This window comes from Danio aesculapii, chromosome 20 (genome assembly GCF_903798145.1).
Source record: "Danio aesculapii chromosome 20, fDanAes4.1, whole genome shotgun sequence".
Classification (NCBI taxonomy): Eukaryota; Metazoa; Chordata; class Actinopteri; order Cypriniformes; family Danionidae; genus Danio; species Danio aesculapii.
Window position 1 is genome coordinate 35,209,057 of NC_079454.1, and position 20,203 is coordinate 35,229,259.

A 20,203-nucleotide genomic window follows, 5' to 3' on the forward strand; every position below is an offset into this window, starting at 1 on the left:
GACATCCTCAATAATGCTAATGTCTGGTGACTGGGCTGGCCAATGCTGGAGTACCTTGATCTTCTTTGCTTTAAGGAACTTTGATGTGGAGGCTGAAGTATGAGAAGGAGCGCTATCCTGCTGAAGAATTCGCCCTCTCCTGTGGTTTGTAATGTAATGAGCAGCACAAGTGTCTTGATACCTAGTTGTTGATGTTGCCGTCCACTCTGCAGATCTCTCGCACGTCCCCATACTGAATATAACCTCAAACCATGATTTTTCCTTCACCAAACTTGACTGATTTCTATAAGAATCTTGGGTTCATGCGGGTTCCAATAGGTCTTCTGCAGTATTTGTTATGATTGGGATGCAGTTCAACAGATGATTCATCTGAAAAATCTACCTTCTGCCATTTTTTCAAATGATCAACTAGAAGCCAAGTTATTATTTGTTGCTTTTACAACTGGCATCAGTGACAAGACTTTTGTGAGGTAGTGTACATTGTAGTCATCAAAATAATAGTTTTTTCTTCAGTGTCAAAAATTTATATAATATAAAATAAAAATAACGTTCCTCAGATTTTTTGTAAATTTCCCTACTATAAATATATCATACTTTTTATTAGCGTTGTACTTCATTAGCATGTCCCTTTTTAACACTCAGATTTGAGTAGTATCTCAGCTAAACATTGTCCTATCCCAACAAACCCAATATTAATAGAAAGCTCACTCAGAGGTTGCATAAATCTTCTTTTTTTGTGTAAAAAACTGACTTATGATTGATTTTTGTAGTCCAAAGCCACATATATTTATAATTCTTTTGGAATGAACATAAATCCTACCGGACCACATATCAAATATGTCAACAAACCCAAAGTGAAAAGCACAAACTCACCTGGACGTAAAGCTCCCGCAGTTCATCCTGGAACTTCTTTGGATCAGTTGTTATAGTAATGGGCCCGATCTCTGCAGAAACACAACAAATGCTGTTAGAGGCAAAAGAAATAAGCTGCTGGACTGCAGTCAAATGACCTCATAGATCTTAAAGATTAAAAACGGGTTTTGTTTTGTCCGCACAGATGCCAAATATTTATGCTGGCAGCCGGTGGCGGATGTCTAGGATTAAGGGTCACAGTTAAACCAGGGTGACAGGGAGCTTCCTGTTCAGTGCCAGGAGTATTTCCGAAGCCCTAGAAATGTCACAATTCTCATAGAAATCTCATATACAGTTGGGATTAACATAGGATAAAATTAGGGATTTAACTCCTACAGTATATTACACTGAGGTCATGTGGAATGTGCCTATATTATGAGCTGTAGACTCAGAACAGCCTCATAACCAGACAAGGCAATTTCTTAAATTACACTTTAATTGAACAGTCCAAGCAAGCACTTCATTAATTGGCGGAGCATGTTGTGGTAGGTAACCCCGCTGGGTTTGACTGGCAGTGCCTCTGTCCTGAAAGACCAGCCTGTTCTCATTATGTTCCCATCAGCTGTTCTTTTCATAATAGGAAAGACCTTATAACTCAGGTATGCTCTTCTGTCAGCATGGAGAGAGTCTGGCATGAAACCATTGCACTGCGGTTGTCTATGTCAGTGTTTGCACGGCCAATGACATCATGTGTCGTTTCTAAATCCACGTTGTCTCTGCTTTCCAGCTTTCTTTGTTTCGAGGTTTGATGAACTGTAAAACTGTTAAACATGTTGTTTTTCCCCCCAAGGAAGAATTAGACCAATCGCACACACCATCAACCCACACTGCAATCAGACACATTTAATAAAACAAAATAGTCACATTAGTATGATTATTTTCTGGATGAATTTAGCTTTTCCCAAACCACTCGGCAAATTCGTTCTCTTTGAACCGATTTAAAAGCATTTGATGTTAAAAAAAAAATCTAAGGAAGTGCATTAGTGTCCAAAAGCTACAAATTTCTTGACACTGTAAATTATAGGGCTGTGCAACAGAGACTTTGAGGTCCTTTTGAAGCATTCCCCATATCTAAAGTGTCTCTAAAGTGTATTCTGTGCTTGCACATACAGTATTACCATCTTCTGCGAATAAAAATATAACTGATTTTCTATGGTTTGTATTTTAGTGTGTGTGTTAACAAAGGAAAACCTTATGGTCTAACGTGACTTATTGAAAACACTGATATAAATAAATGCTCGCAGAACTCTAAAATCTCCATCAAGAGGAATTGTTTCAGAATGCTGATATTTTGGCAGCACGGGGAAACCCTTGAAGTGCAGAAAAAGAACATTTAGGTGATCAAAGCCGTGTTTAAGACTAACAGGATAGTAATTTTGACTGTTGAACTGGCTTTCAAGTGAATACTTTCATGAATGGAAAAGCCTACACACTCTTGGGACATTTTTCTCGATTAAAGTGTTTTATCTTTGGCACTGGTCCTTCGTGCCTTTTCTTTTGACCTAAAAACAGCATCACAGTTAAGGGAAACTGGGGCAAAGTGTACATGGAAATATTTTTAAAAAGTCGAGGAAGTGGTGAAGTGATGTGAGGGCTATTAAATGCCAGTTGAATTAGAACCTCTTTGAAAAGGGGAAAATTTTTTGACATTTTTGGAAAACATTAAGTATGGACAGGAAGTCCAAGAAGAAACTACATTTAAGATTATGGGGAATAACAGAGATGAAGAATTATAGAACCTAGGAGTAGAAATTAACTATATAAAAAAGTTTTTTAGATGAGACCATTAAAGAAAATGAAAAAAAAATTTTTCATTGACACTCAACTCTAAATAATGATGACAGATCTAATCAAACACTTCAAGCATCCATTATTTGAAACCATTTAAAAGGAACCCATTAATTCGAGGAAAAAGTCATTCATTTTATTGTGAAAGCACTGTAAGCTCCACAGCATGTATTTCAGAATTTCAATATGAAAAGGATAGTGCACCAAAAATGAAAATGCACTCACTATTTACTTGCTCAAAAGTGGTTCCAAACACATTTTTGAAACACAAAAGATGTTTTTGAAGAATGTTGGAAACCGGTAACCAATATAATAATAAAACATACTGTGCTACGCAAAACAGTGACTACTGTTTTCCAACCTTCTTGAAAAGTCTTCAAAAATATCCTTCTTTTGTGTTCACGTCACGATCACCAGTGATCTAGCCTATGCATATCAATGAGAACTACAACTACCATGATGCTGCGCGCCAATCAACACCCGCTCCAGCTGACAATAATCCGACCACTCACACACACAAAGCTGAAACTCATGATTAATGATTACATGGACTATAAAGACACCTCTCATTTTCACAAACACTGCTGAGTCTTGTTCCCTGTTAACCTGTAACATTACAAAGTGTTAATCCTGTCTAGTCTTTTAATCCTTGCTTTGTTTTCCCGTTATTGATTCTTTGCCGCCTTTTTTACTACAATCTTGAATGACCTCTTATGCTCCTGTTTGACCGTTGCCTGCCTTACTACTCTTTTTAATAAACCACATGTGGATTAATAAACCATGTGATATTAATAAACTGCATGCGGATCCATTGTCCTGCATCATTGGTAACAGTTCAACAGAATATAGAAAATCATACAGGTTTTGAACAAGTAAAAGGATGAGTACATTTTTTTTAAGTAAAAAAAATATATCCTTAAAAACAGAAACTCCTCAGATATACAGTATTACTTAATTATAATACATGCACAATATATATTGCATCATTTATTAAAATCTTATTATACAAATGGTTTTATAAATGAAGCGTATGCTCTTTGGCTTCTTTAATTATTTCTGTTATTAAGAACTCATTTTCAATTAGATGATCATTTCGCTGAAGGCCGAATTACTTCAGCTTGTTCATCTTCACGAATAAGTAAGGAACAGGCTTAAAAAAAAAGAGATGGATGGATCCTGGGAAACCACTGTGGAAGTTGAGTTACTAACCCTCCCCACATCTCTCCTGCCAAACACCAGAGAGTTTATATAGATGTCGAAGCAATCATATTAACAGCCCTGAACATTTGTTTTCCTCCCATTTATTCCAGCGATCAAGAGATTCTGATTCAGTCACACCATCTATTATGCAAATGAAGGAATGACGCTGGGATAAACATTGTTATATTTATTACAGAGCACTGACAACAGTGACAATACATGATGCCAGTGCAGATAGCTCAAATAACTGTTTTATTGCTTTGGCACGTTTATGAGATTATCCTTGCTATTTTTTTAGTGCTTCCTAAATGTTAGAAGTGTTTACATAAACATTTCCAACAACAGCGTGTGGATCCAAGATTGATTATATTTATAAATTGTAGTTACATGACTCAGAAACGGAGTCCAAAAATAACCAAAAATCTAACTAAAATAAATACACAGAATTACTAACATCATGAGATGTTAAACATGTGGAGGAAATAACAGTAATTAATGCTATTAAAACATCCGCTGACAGCAAATATGTTGCACAGACTCCTTTAGGAACCAAAATATTTCTCTGATGCCGAATAATCAATTCAATTACTTCAGCATCTTGCCAGGAAACTACCAAAACAGTAAGCCTTTGTAAGGGCAAGAAAAAAATTGACTGATGAAAAATAACAGTTCAATATGAGCCAGGGCCTCCTCCACATAACCACAACCAGTGTTCAGGAGAGTATCTCAATACTCCATATTAGTGCCATAAAGATGAAAGAAAAACACGGAGTTATTACTGTTATTAGTTAAGTTATTACTATTAATTACAGTAAATTGGTTTTTACAAGTGTCCTCCTTTGAAATAAAGAATGCAAGATGCATTAATTTGATCAAACATATCAGCAACATTGTATTCACACTGTTAGTTGTTGCTTCAAGATTTACAAAAAAAACGTTTCTCAGCATTCGTAATTAGGTTAAATGTTTCGCGAGCACCATATCAAGGGGGATGTGTGTGTGTGGATTAATGTCAAATGAAACACAGGCTCATTCTGAAAACGTAGCCCTATATACGTTTCTGGGTATCATGAATTATGTAGCCAAAAGTATGTATGGCTGCATTTCATCTTTGAAATGAACGCTATGGGGCATGCTGTTCCTTTTCGCGCTTACCAGCTGACCGCTAACCTCCGTATGGACTGCTTTCCCACTGTTACCAGTTTGCCAAGTAAACTCGCCATGTACGTCGGCGGACTTAAGACGCAAAGAGGAGTTGACCATGACAATGGGGTTCAAGTCTGGTGAAGAACGGTTTCAGAAAGTGGGTAAGAAAAACAGAAGCTAAAAAATAATATAAACAAGTAAATAACAGGGTGAGAATGTGGTAAAATCTGAAAACATGGTAAAAATTAGGTGAGGGCTTTTCTTTTTCTGGATTGCTTTATAAAACTGTCAGTTGGGTTTAGGAAAGTAGGGTGGGTGTTGGTCAATCAGGGCTATTGAAAACACTATTGGTTGGGTTTAGGGAATGAAGGAGGGGGGTTAAACGATCGGTCAGTTAGTCATTCAGTCAGTTGACAGCGGCCTCTGGTGGATTTATGCGGAACCGCAGGTGTGAATGGCACTCGTGAGAGAAATTTGAGATCTCAAAAAGCATACACAGCGGCCTCTGGCAGATTCGTGAAAACAAAAACTGCAAAAAAACATACCTCCTGGGACGTATTTGGTGCTCTCCAGAAATGTAGAGGTAGAGGTTTTCAGAATGAGCCTGGGTTGCAAATAGGTTTGTAGGTTTACAGTATGTCAATATGTATGGAAACTATTCAGGAAAAAAATCCAACACTGCTCTCATCAAACCACATAAAGAGATGGATTTTCTTGCTGAAAAAAAAAACACGATAGCTTAAAAGTATTTTTTAATTTTATTTTTAAAACAACATAATTTGGTATTTTAATGATATAGAGCAGCATATTGATGATGTCATCAGTAGACAAGAGCTACTGTATGCTTGATCCAAGGACGAAAGCAAATGTGTCTCTAATTAAGACCAGTAGCATGACTGCTTTGGCCTTGAGGATCCTATCTTTGACTGACACCACCGAATGGCTGAGGATGCAGCATAAAACCCCCCCATAAAACTGTCGAAATGGGTCAAAGTGTTTCACTCATGTGATTTCAGCTGCTCAAAAAACAGTATAATAAAATAAAATAGTTATAAGTGAACGGCATAAAAATGTTAATTAGTAATAAATATCAAATATGGAATATCACATATCTTTCATGTCTTTATTTCCTCAACAATAGGCTTCCTACACATGATGCACCTATAATTTTCAGGCAATGCTGAACAAGATTTCATGGCAGTAGGATATTTGGCCAAGAACTACAAAATGTCTTCAGAATATGTAAAATTCTACTTTTTCTACGTTTTAAATGTTTAAAACTGCAAAAACACACCAAGAGAAAAATCATAGATTTCAGTATTAATTAGGGGGCTGCACAATATTGAAAAATCTGACACTGTGATGTTTTGTTTGTGATATGAAAATAATTTCACAAGATGACTATTTGGAAAGAATTTCTAATTTTATACTCACTGGAATCATTACTGGTAGAGTCCATCTGCATCAAATATATACAAAAATGTGCAAAAAAATGAAATAAAGCACAAGTGAAAACAACCAAACTAAGTTAACAATTAAATAAACAATACTTTATGGTTTTTGGTTTGGCTGTATTAAAGTATAGAAATTAAAGAATCAAATATAAAATAACACCAAATTGTCTGTATTCTATTGTATTAAATAAATAATTATTCTTTACTAAAGCAGCAAACATTATAATTTTTTGTGCTCAAATGGTTTAAATTCTCTTGAAATCTTATAGTCACAGGCCTTAAAAAGACATCCAAATGAAAGACTTTCAAATTATTAAATAAACAGTTAAACTTTGCAACAACACCACAAATCTCATGTTCTGAACCGTGTTTTGGTTAATTATAATCCCAGTTTACCTGTCCAAAACTGTATGATTTATGGTGTGACATATTTAAATGGTTTTCTGATATGTATGGTTTTTCCTTTACACCTGACAAAGAAATATTTGCTATAAGATATATATTGCTATATTTGGGTACTCTTGTTCTCTGCTGGATTATAATTTGTCCAGCACCATAATTTATGGAATGATAATTGCTTAGAGTATCATTCTAAAACTGTGGAAATCAGATTTCATTCCTCAATTTAAGACATTATCTCACTCAAATATTGCACATAGAAAGAGTCCATTATGGAGTTATTGACAGTCTTGATAAGTTTTACAATATATGGCCACCATTTCTTGATCCCCTGAACCAATGTAATGTGGATTCAGCAGTGTAATGCTTAATATGCTCACTACCCCAATTGATTGCATCTTTGTACTTTCTTTGTAACCGTTTATATGCCCTATTTGTTTTTAATAATAAATTATTATTTTTTAATTTGAATGAATTTTTAAAAATATATTTTAATTATTATTTTTACCATTATTTTCTTCGCATTATCATGCTTATTTTGTGTATTTTTTAAATTGTTGTTGCGTTGTTTGGTAATTATTGAAAAATGTAAAGCAATAAAAACACTTGTTAAAAAAAAAATATATATATATATATATATATATATATATATATATATATATATATATATATATATATATATATATATATATATATATATATATATATATATATAATCCAAGTTTGACATTGCAGATTCTGCGATGTGACTATTGCCGATTCTCACATTGCAACATTGATGCTGAAATGATATATTGTGCAGCCCTAGAATTAATATAATATTAATCTTCTAAATATGCACTGCAGCAATTAAAAACACTTACCTTAGAGTTTTTGTCAAGTTTGGGCTACAGGCAACATGGTTGTAAAAACGATCGCGGTTCACAGCGAAAATTAAAACTGAAAATCTTTTGTTGAAAAAAAAAAAAAAGGTTGTTTGGACGGGGATTGTGATCAAAACAGTTAACACAAAGTTTCTTACTTGGTTCCTTTCTTTAGTGAGACCTCACAAACTATAAATCAGCTCATCTCAGTGGCTCAACATGAATGATATCTACAGCTACAGTACATAACATGTGGCTTTCATTACTTTCAACATACAATCATTTCAAAACCAGAAACATCGACTGCTGGCCCTACATATAGAGCACTGGTTGACGTACAGTACATTTGTTTTCAAGCCTTGCCAAGTCACTGCTTGCAAGTCCATAACTTTCTCATGACATAATAGGTTTAGCTGAATTGCATGTGACCAAAATGACAATGTCTGTCTGGAAAACGTAGCTACATTGAGTTTTATTAAAAATGCTAAAACTAGACTGTCCAAAGTGTCTGCGCAGTATCAGAATAGTATGAATATAACAAATAAATCAGTTTTACATCTAAAGTATTTTTCTTTAATTTTAGAGTTTTGAGAGTTTGCTTATGGTAACTTAAGATTCCTGAAACAAAGTCATTTAATGGGAACCAACTGTACACTAGTGCAAAGCATTAGTCATATGAGCTCAATAGGGCCAACCAAAAAAAAACTTATGGTTGAAGCACTTTATATGATGTACACAAACTCTGCTTTAATGTCAAGTACATTTATTTCATTGTGTCAAATATCCTATAGGCAAAGACTCCGAATCATCGACCACACACATGCTCCTTTCACTCAAAACCACAAACCCAGAGAGGACTTTGTCAAACCATCCATTTCCTCACACTTCTTTCATACACACACCACAAAACTTTCAGCAGGTTGGCTTCCAAAGAAAAGCCTGAACCGAAGGTCAGAAGGTCTACTTTGCTTGTTCTGTAAAGCCAAGAATCAGAGCAGAGATCATAACATAGACACAGCAGATGCTGACATGCCAGCTGGGCGCTGAGTGGCGTTTTTTCAGCCGCTCAGGAAATGTTTCGGCAGTGACTCCCCTGGGAGGAAAAAAAAGTGGGGAGACAAAGAGAGATGAAGAAAGACAAGAATAGACAAACTCAGAAAGGAATGCAAATCAGGGGTCGAAAGTAGGGGAGAGACAAAAAAGAATATGAAAAATAATGAAATCTGTGAAAAGAAAGAAAATCAATCTCTAAAATCTTTCAAAATGTTTTTCTAAGAAGAGACAGTTGTATTAATTTTTAATCAAAAACATTTTCAACATTTAAAAACAAGAAAGTCTCACATCTTCACAGCACTTCAGCTGTTGTAAAATACCCATGTCATCTCATTTAGAGTGGAGAGTCGGATTTCATTCGGACGAGACAAGTTTTCCTCTGAGTAAGCAGTCAGGTAAATGAATATTCAGCATACATACTTAATCGCCAATTAAGTCCTCAACAGTGTTTTTCCTTTCACAAAATGTCCAAAACAAATTACAAACGGATTTTCAGCTTATTTAAAGCTCCTTTGAGAAATTCAACCTCTACTGCCTCTAATTGTGTATATTATTTTTTCGCTTCTTATTTATTTTGAACTTTATCAAACTGTACCTAAAGCTCAATCTCTTGTTCTGTTTTCATTATGGATTTGGAACTGTCCCCCAAATTTTGTGATTGAGGAACTGCTACAGTAGTCCCATGGCAATTAAAACGCATAATAACCACGTGCTGCTGAAGTTTATACAACAATTACCTCATCTTAAATCATTCTTTAATTATATTCAGAATTTAATTAAATTCACTATTCAGTATTATATTGATAATTAGAAGGCTCTATTCAAATATTTTAGGTAAAGGACACACCAAGTGACAAAATCAGCATTTGGGCCTATTTGCGCGTGAACACATTAAATGGACAACAGCTGACTGAAACAAGAACGTGCGTTCTGCGACTGTGTGAGACCATAGATATTTACAATAGATGTCGTCTACGTTATTGTTGTCTATTGGACGGAATGCGTCAATAGAGCCGCCATTTTAGCACAGGGTAGATAGTCCTTTGAAATGAATATGGGACCAAGGTGCAATGAAGGACTGACCCGCTCGAGCCAAAGATTTATAAATATATAAACATATATCTATGATCGTGAGTTTTCCCGGTGGTCAGTACGCAAATATTTTTTTAAATTACAAAATTTATAATTTTACATCACTTTTCTACATCAATGGATAAGTGACCGCATTGCCCATAAAGAGTGTGTGCTTGTGTGCTTGTAAATGTATTATCCTCCCTCTCAGTAAAATTTGTCCGTGTCCTGAAACACACCCCCTCTCCTGCTTTCACTTCTCATTCTAATGGAGGGAGCTGTTCATTTGTGAATGAATCCCCGTTATAATTGACTCGTTCATTTAGCGGACAATAATACAAGTTTCTAGCACTGCAGCATCTTGTTCATATACTTAAATAACATCGTTTGCTGTATTCTTCAACTAAATTAGCATAAGCCTAGTATTTAGTGTGAGTTGGTGCTACCTTGCATTTTGATCTGTGCAGTAAGAGACTGTATAATCATCAATACTTGTTGAGCACAAAAGTTTGTAACATACAAAAACGTAAAAAAACGAAATCTTCCCTATGAAATGTTCTGCCTTTGTGTTTTGTTTTCTTTGTTTGCTCATTATTACACCTGTACACAGCACTAAAATCCAGCATCTTCAGACTGACTTTAGTCTTGACTAAGTGCGAATGAATGACATATGTCCTGAGAGCACTTTCCAAATGTGGCAGCGGTATTGACGCATGCTTGAGGTCTGTATGCGTTATCTAGTGTATATATCTATGGTGTAAGACAGTGTATCTTTTTATACCTGAAGGTGGCAGTAGTCTATATTGTCATTCCACAAAGGGAAACTGGAACTAATGCTGCAGCCTACACATGAACCGCATACATCTTGCTCACCAAAGAGATTTTTGCTCATGCAAATATGTCTGATAATCTGAGCAAAACCAGGACCCCCTCTTCACCACACGACAACCCCAAAATATTATGCAATTCTGAGTGTGCCTCACACAGGTGAGTGGGCTTGACAAACCACCTGTAGTAAACACACTCTTTCATCTCTTAATCACTTTAATCAACACTTGCACCAGTTTTGCAATTTTTCACCAGACATGTTCTTACGATCAGCACCAAAAAAAAAAAAAACAAACACTGAGTTTATAAAGGTTTCACACAGGTGAGTGGGCTTGACAAACCACCTGCAGAAACACTCTCTGTGAAAAAACACCCCCCCTTACTCTAGCACTTATTTTTTGAGGATTTACAGTTCCTTTGTGTAATAAACTCGTCTAGTGTGTATTGCCTCTTGTTGAATCGCTGAATGCCTCCTCAACTGTAAATTACTTTGGACAAAAGCATCTGCTAAATGACTAAATCTAAATGTAATTTAAACATTCATAATCTTATCACCAAATGGGCTCAGTACAAACAGACCCCATTTGATACAAACCAAATGTGTTTCCCCATCAGAGCCAAAACCTGAATAAAATCAGAATGAATACTTACAACTTAATTGCACACAAAAGACCAACACAGTCCTAACTGTCCAACATAAACAAGTATCCCATGTAGCAGATTTAAAATAAGATAATAAACATATGTGATGTTCTGGGTAATTACCTCTTAGCCTAGTATGTTTTGAGAAATGCTTGTGACAGCGCCCCTCTCATATTTAGGACAACTGGACACCTGGAAAAGTATGATCACCTAAAGAGCCAAAACCTATAGTAGAACTATAAAAAATTACTTTTCTGACAAAACTGAGACAAACCACACTACTTGATCGGCAAAGGCTTAATCTAAGACTGGTTAGGTTAGGCTAGGCCTACTAACAGCCATAAAATGTATAACTTTCAGATTGAAAGATTCTAAAGCACTGTAATCAGGGTATCTTCCATCCATTTCATTTCTGTTTTAAACAAAAAAAAAAAGGAAAAATAGAAAAATAGACGTTTTTTGGTTTTTCATTTGCTCACAGATTTTGGCTCAATTTTCATTTTTTGGTTTAGGGTAGGACAACGGATAAACACAAATATATATATACATATACATATATATATATATATATATATATATATATATATATATATATATATATATATATATACAGTATATATATATATATATATATATATATATATATATATATATATATATATATATATATATATATATATAATTAAAATAGGAGGAAACCTGGTCCTGCTAACAACTTTAAAAAAACTAAACAATAAAATACTATTGTTTAGTAAATACACTAAGTAAATAATAATAATTATTACAATTAGCCTATTATTATTTAGGCCTACAGTAGCTCTGAAACAATCATGCAAACCAGGTGCTGCTCGGAAATATTTGCTCAGCATGAAGACGTTTGGCAGCGAACTATGACCTTATTTTAATGATAAATGTGTAATAATACTGCTAATTTATGTTTTTATGAATGTAAGCTTGCTAACTGATCAAATGATAGAATATGTAAGCTTTATATATATGTAGTTTATATATATTTAAATAATAATAATTAAAAGCCTGGGTGCTAATTCGCAGAGAACTCTTAATTTGAAGGTGACATCACAAGTTCAAATTTAGTTGACCAATCAGAGGAACGCCCTACATGAGTATAATGAACTAGCTCGAATGTATTTTTTTGTAGTGCCCAAACTTCGTTCGCTGTAGGCTTTGCTAATGTAAAAGCCAATGTCTCCCTTTGCATTGAACTTTGAGCATATTACATTCAGAGATGTTGTTTATGCTTGCACAGCTACATTATACATCAACTAAAGTTTAAAATATGATATTGTAGTGGACCGCCTCTTTAAAGCAAAAACAAACAAACAAAAAAAACCTGTGCCAAACCTATCACTTACTCATATTAAGAGACCTGGTTTCCACCAGTACTGTGTGTACTGTTTTGTTTGTTGTTTTTGCCTTCAGGGTAGTTTGATCTCTGATGTTTTTATCTAGTAACTTGAAAATAATGCAAATACAGTATATGCAAGCATAAGCAATTATTTGGCCTGAAGCAAGTGAAACGGCTCCACATCTAAAACTCCAGCTATAATGTTACAGAGGCTTATGGCAGCTACTAATGCAATTACACTCTAATAGCATCCATGTTTGTCTTTCAACCATCTGAAAATCACACTCAGGCCAAATGTCATCTGTTGTCGTTTCATCTTTCATTCCAAACTCATCTCAAGTTCAACTTCCCAGCGGACTCCAACCTTTAAACTGCACCAGTCACAAAAGGTCACAGAATCTCTCCGTGTCCAATCTAAACATTTCCTACGGTTCAGAAAGCACAATCAGCAGCCCAAATGTGGTCACAATCTAGCTGGAATCCCAAGAACTGCATCAGATTGTTCATAATGCTTATAGTTTGATCATGTTCAGACATTTTTTATTAACAAATCTTATGCTCATAAAGTCTGCATTTATTTAATCACAAATGCAGCAAAAAATATTATTTTTTACATTTTATTGAAATATTTCTTGAAATTAAACTGATTTCTATTTTCATTTATTTATTATTGGTCTATTTTAAAATCTACTTAATTATGGTACAGTCTGTAGTGTCAAATGATCCTGATTTAATAGAAATAATGCTGATTTGATGCTTTAATGCTTCTTATTACTTGAATATTTCAGGATTTTTGATAAAAAGAAAGTTTTAAAGAATATCTTTACTAGGTTTTGATCAACCTAATGCTTTCTCATTCAATAAAATGATACATTTAGTTATTTAAAAAATCATACTGATCTATTTTGTTATATGTCACAAGTCTCCATATAAATATAAGGCTGCTAAAAGTGCTTTACAGTAATTACTAGTTACAGTGGCACTATGTTTTTTTAAAAGACTCCTTGTGTAACACCTGAGGGGCTGAATCAGCACACACACACACACACTTCTCAAATTAGAGAGTGTTATATTATTCTCTTCTCATCATTAAAGAGATGAAACAGAAGAATTACACCATACTCCGTCTTACTCCAAAACCCTATTTAGCCAACCCCACCCACCGTCACAAAATTCCTGCCTAATGGCATCATTATGGGCCATGTTCACGCCAATCCCCTTGTAATCTAGGGGTATTCCGAGATGAATGCAGCTTCTGAGGACAAGCACTGAAATGGTCAAAGAGCAGTTTAGTTGAGGAATGAGCTTTGAAAATGTTAAAAGCATAAATGTTCCACCTATCATGTTTTAAGAGGTTTGGTAACAGCTCTAACAAAAGGGATAAGATGCAACCAATCAGAGTGCAGAATTAAAAATGTTGCAGCAATTATAACTTCAAAGGCATCAACTTTGTCAGGTTTCGTTCACAAAAGTAGATTGTTTAGCTACTTTAGCATTTTAAAACAGCAACAGAATGTAAAAAGAGAGTATATTTATTTCTTGCACTCTAGGAATGCAAAGTAATATGTTTGCTTTGGAAGAGAAAGCTGACCGATATTCATATCCACCCAGCTGCCATCATCAAGATCTTCAAAAACTTGGGAATTTCAGTCAGTCAATAGTAATTGTCGCAAAAGATGCCAATTCTACTTATTCTTAGCGTGAAGACTATTTAATTTGTTATAGCCTTCCCTGACAGTTTTAAGACAACAGAAATGGACTGAATAAATAGTCTCCGATCTGACTCTGTAGATCCCTAAAGCCTGTGCAGAAGCCAGTACTTGGACAGATTCAAAGTATAATATAAATAGGTCTAATAAAAATGAAAAAAAAGCCTTGAAAAAAGTGAGAATGTGTGAGAAATACAGTTTCCACATTCTGTCAGTTTGAAGTAGCTAAGTGTTACTTAATCTAGGCCTCTAAATCACACACATTTATGCTTTTTTTACAATAGTTTTGCTACAAATTTCAGAACTCTGGTGTCAATTTTCAAAACTCTAGACACAAAATTCACAACCGCTGACAAAATTGCACGTTTTTGCAACTTTTTTTTCAAATGCTTGAATACAATACACATAAGTCAAAGATACTTTGTTCACTGAACAAATAAACTTTTTTAATATAACACAATTAAACATCAAATTGATCCCATCTCAACTCAAACATTACATTTGAAATAATCGTGTATTGATTTAACTACCATGATGCAACTATCAACTTACACAAGCACTCAAAATAATAAAATAACTGTTGCATTACTCTGGATGCATAGCCTTATGGATTGCATAGCTTTATTGTACTGATGTACAATATTACATATTTAGATGATGAAAGTTTCAGGATAGATTAAATGACATCAGTTACCACAGAAGACGACCCAACTGGACTACATTATCTATAGATTCCATCCTTATTCCATATTTATGGTTTCTTTGTTGCATGTACCACTTTTACAGACAATGTTTTCATATTTGACATTACTGTGTGTAAGAAAGCCCAATCACAGCATAGCAAAACCAATGTCAGGGCTGGATTCACATTGACAGAAGGGTCTTTCCAAGATGTTTGACTAATGAAAATACCACTGTGATTTAGAGGACCAGATTGATGGAAACACAGATCCCAAAATGACAGATCTGCTAAATGACTAAATGTAAATGTAAAATAGAATTCTGATATATGGAAATATGTATATGCAAATTACACGTGTGGCATACTAGTTCATATGGATTTCACATATATAAAATATGTCATACATGTCAAAACATTGCCAAAATTGCCATCTTTTCAGCTTAGTCCCTTTATTAATCTGGCCACAGCGGAATGAACTGCCAACTCATCCAGCATTTGTTTTACGCAGCGGATGCCCTTCCAGCCGCAACCCATCACTGGGTTCACACACACATACACTACGGACAATTTTAGCCTACCCAATTCACCTGTACTGCATGTCTTTGGACTGTGGGGGAAACCGGAGCACCCGTAGGAAACCCACGCGAACACAGGGAGAACATGCAAACTCCACACAGAAACGCCAACTGAGCCGAGGCTCGAACCAGCGACCCAGCGAACTTCTTGCTGTGAGGCGACAGCACTACCTACTGCCACTGCTTCACCCTTTGCAACCATTAAAATTGCAAATATGTACATACATGTTACGTAAATATATTACCTATTATGTTATATAATTTATATAAAAAATACATTACCTATACACACACACACACACACACACAAATATATATATATATATATATATATATATATATATATATATATATATATATATATATATATATATATATATATATATATATATATATATATATACACAGTATGTGAAATCTAATTGTAATTTGCATATGTTGCCATAGATCATGCCATATTTCAGCTTTTGATTTAATTTGACTATTCTGTGTTTTTTTTATACAGTAAACCTACATTATGATTAAAACTTTACTTCGGTACTATTCCCTCTACACTCATGTATAAAACATAATGAAACCTGTCTCATATATTTTAAACAAAAATATTGAATGATTGGTACTGATTGTTTATTAAAACGATGTGTATCTTGTGTGCTGGGGATCTAAAGTAATGTTCCTGTAGTATTTGTATGATAAAAGGATTATGCGAACCAATAATCCTGCAAATGCAAGACTTCTTTGAAGAAATCAACGCAGCATGCAGAGTTTTGAACACTGAGCCTGTGTTATAAGTAGTGAATGTTTAGAGTTTTGAGTTTTGAAAATTGACATCAGGGTTCTGAAATTTGTGGCAAAACAGTTAAAAAAAAAAAAACTGTAAGCACATGCAAGTTCAGGAACTGGATTACAGGGGGTCACGTTTACAGGCTACAGTATGTGTGTATGTATATGTGAAGTACATCACTGTATCTCTCAGGAAAGCAGTAGCACAGGGAGCCCGTGGCCACACACTGATCAACGGCCCAAATGCTCTCTAAAAGATCTCTGGACATCTGAAACTCATTGAAGCCTCTACTGACTATTAACCCGTATTCACTGCCCAAGGGACTTTCTATTTCCTCTTCCAGGTCACAGTCGGAAAGTTACAAGATGCATGCATTTTGTCCATCCACACTATAGTATGATCTGAATGAACCAACTTTAAAACAACTCCACAGGATGTTTCACACAGTACTTGACCCAGGGTTTTTTTTTTAAACACAGCTTTTAACCCCAGGTACAGGAAGGTTTCATGCTTGTAATTAAGTGTTGTTAGAGTGGTGCAGGATGAAAAGCAACAAACAGCCAATCGAGTTTCTCATATTCACTGGCCGTTGCATATAACTGTTTAACGAAAAAATGTGTAATTGTTGTGGGAAATGCTTCAGATGAAGCAAAGAATGAGACACTCTAATTCTCACCTCTATAATCTGATGAGTCCATTGAGAAAAAGAAACTTGATAGCAGTATATGAGCATGCATGATGCAAGAGCCTTTATGTAAACAGGCTGCATGTTTTGCTCACCCAATAAATTTTAACAATGCATAGTGTAAAATCTAATCTTATGAAAACCTCTGATTAATTGTTAAACTTAAAATGCTGTTATTGGTTTTATCGGTTTACTTGAGTTGGATGGGTTTATTTTTAGTCAAGTATTCAAATCTGCACACAGAACCAACAGCCTAACTTTGATCCAGCTCTTTTTGTTCCTGAAAGCATAGTTGTTTTTTGATTTATCATATAAACACTTTCCAGAAATCTACTCGCAGATTGACAACTTCTTGACAAACAAGCTGCTCATGTTATGTGTTGTCTAAATAATGCGTATTCCACTCCTTTGGCCGCATCTCCCATCTGCAAGCCTTCGTAAAACGATCTACAATAGCACAAACAAATAGGCACAAGCCTGATTTCAGAACATGATTGCACACATCTGGAATAGTGATTTAGCGATTTTGCGAAGGAACAGTCAATCTCGATCTCCCTCTCTAAGAGTCTTCTTTTGTGTTGCAAATCTTTCGGTTTAGTTACAGTGGACAGCGCATTCTGAAGCAATAACCAGATACAGCATGCATCTTGAAAGAAATTCCTGAGCGCCCCAAGGAGTGGATGGAAAATGTATTTGGCGTGGAGTATTTGGACACTTTAGGTCAGATTCAGGTTGGGAACGAAGAAGGGGGAGGCTTTACATCTCTTTAGATGATACTTTCTTTTGACTCTTCGACGAGTTAGGAGAGACTCATTTTTCATCAGTACTACCATATTTACCACAACATGTTGCTTACCCTGCAATTATATCATTTAAATGCCATTTTCTCTTTTTGGCTTTGTTTAGATTAGTGAAGTGAACTTGCCTTTGTACTTGAAAAGTTTACAAAGCAAAAACGCACTTCTATGTTGACATGACAAAGAATCGACCATGTTGAGAGTCAGAATTGTGCCGAAATTTGAGTCTTTGATCCATTAGTCAGAGACATATTTTAGATGCATTTCAGATGGATCAAACTCTACGGTGCATGCAACTTACTTGTCTGGGACACATATTTAATTATTAGTGTTATTAGAGTATCCTAACTGTCTTGTACAGTTATTAAAGTATGTTCCTTGGAAAAAAGGCAGCACTTGCAGGCATCTAAATGCTTCCAATGTTGTTCCGCCTGGATAGACGGAATGATAATGACAGTGAATTCAGTGCACAGAACATCTGGGCACTACAAACAATGCTTTGATACCTCCTGTAGGTGTGAGACACTTCAGCATGAAGCAGCTCTCGGCAAACTAACAGATTTGTCATGTTTCTGGCAACAGGTCCTCTTTAAGATGAACTACATTTGTAAACGTAGTTGAAACAGGATGTATTTAGTTGTGCAACACGATATAAGTCTCAAGAAAATATCACAAAATTATTTTCTAGTTTCAAGAACAAACCACATTGCATTAGAATTAGAACATATACACATTTATCAACATTTACAATAAAAAATCTTTGTCAATTTTTAGACGTTTTAATAAAAGACATAGCAAAACATTGTACAATATTTAAAAGAAAATAAATTAAGGAATAGGTTTACTTATCAAGCAAAACATTTTCTATCATTAGATGGGCGATCAAGAATTGTTTTAAAGTCCAATTGCATATAGAAAGAGGGCAACTTGTATTTTCATTTAAACGAATGAAACGTGTTTGTATGTACCTGGGTCATGAAAAGGCACCAACGCGAAGTTGTAGAGTGGTCTTTGGGGTCTGCTGAGGGATGTTTCCAATATCTTCGATGCTCCTTCAATTACTTGCACTAAATCATCGTACATGGAGCCGGTGACATCAAACACAAACGCCAAGGTGGAGGCTCCCTCAGGGACATCTTCTTTTGGGTCCTGGGCTGTTGACAAAACGTTAAGAACTAATATGAGACCAACAAAAAACGGCGAAGTTATCAAGTCCATCTTGCGATTCCCAACTGCTTCTCGACAAAAATAACCTCGACAGAAAAAAAAGAAGAAATTAGCGACGAGCTGAAGGGAATTGACAAGACATTGGTTCTATTGACAACAGAGACACTACTGGGGAAAAAACAAAGTCTTGAAAAGACAAAAAAGTGTGAAGAAGCACTGAGTCAGATTTCTTCTGACGGTCGCTTGCGCGAGGATGCTTTGAGATTGTTTTAGTGCGCGCGCGTCCTGCGCCTCTGGAGTTTCTCAACAAACTGTCGTCTCCACAAATGCTGATCCACTATTAACTTCTTTCACCAGACGCGAGAGGAGAAGCACCTCAGGCAAACTCTGACTCGTCGTATTAAGAAGCCTCGCTCTTATTGGTCCACAGCTCTTTTGGGGTCGCGAGGGGGTCTTGTGTGTATTTACATGACCCACGAAGAAAAGGTTTACATTTTACAAGTCTCCATATAAAAACGAGTACACAGTTTAAAAAAGAGCATAAATGAAACCGCTTACTGTACATCACAATATGAACGGGTCGAAATGGAAAACACTTTGTCTTCAAAGAGAAAATGTCCTGGATACTGTCAAATTTACACCCAAGTCTTATTAATCAGCAAACAAATGCACAAAAATAATAATGCTATATGATGATAAACATCACAACAACAGGAAAAAAACTCATAACCTCATTGAATTTACAAAATATTAACGAAATAAAAATGTATAAAATCATAAATACAATTTATCTGAACTCAACAGACACTTTGGGTTTCCATGTTTTACATAGTGCAACTTTCAAAGACATAATGGTACTGTACTGTCTGCATTAACCCGTAACACATAAACACAACCCATGGAGAAAACATTTTGCATTTTTACAAATTAAAAAATCATCCAGATCACGATCAACAAGTCATTTTTTGGTTTTAAAACCCTTCTGAGGGAACAATTTCCTTCTTCTTCTTCTTCTTTTACAATACCTGAACCACACACCTGTATAGCTCTACACCCCACCCTAACTCCAAACACAACCCTAA

At 35.2% G+C, this 20,203-nt stretch overlaps 1 protein-coding gene across 1 annotated transcript in view; it reads right to left on the bottom strand.

The window, feature by feature from the left end:
- hmcn1 (hemicentin 1) overlaps positions 1-19,430 on the bottom strand; it is a 134,288-nt gene extending 114,858 nt beyond the window's left edge. Inside the window, exons 1-2 of the mRNA XM_056480757.1 lie at positions 18,923-19,430; positions 874-944 (exon numbers count right to left, since the gene is read on the bottom strand). Coding sequence (XP_056336732.1) covers positions 874-944; positions 18,923-19,172 — 321 coding nt within the window. The 5' untranslated portion in view covers positions 19,173-19,430. The remainder of the gene's footprint in view (positions 1-873; positions 945-18,922) is intronic.
- Positions 19,431-20,203: the final 773 nt, after the last annotated feature.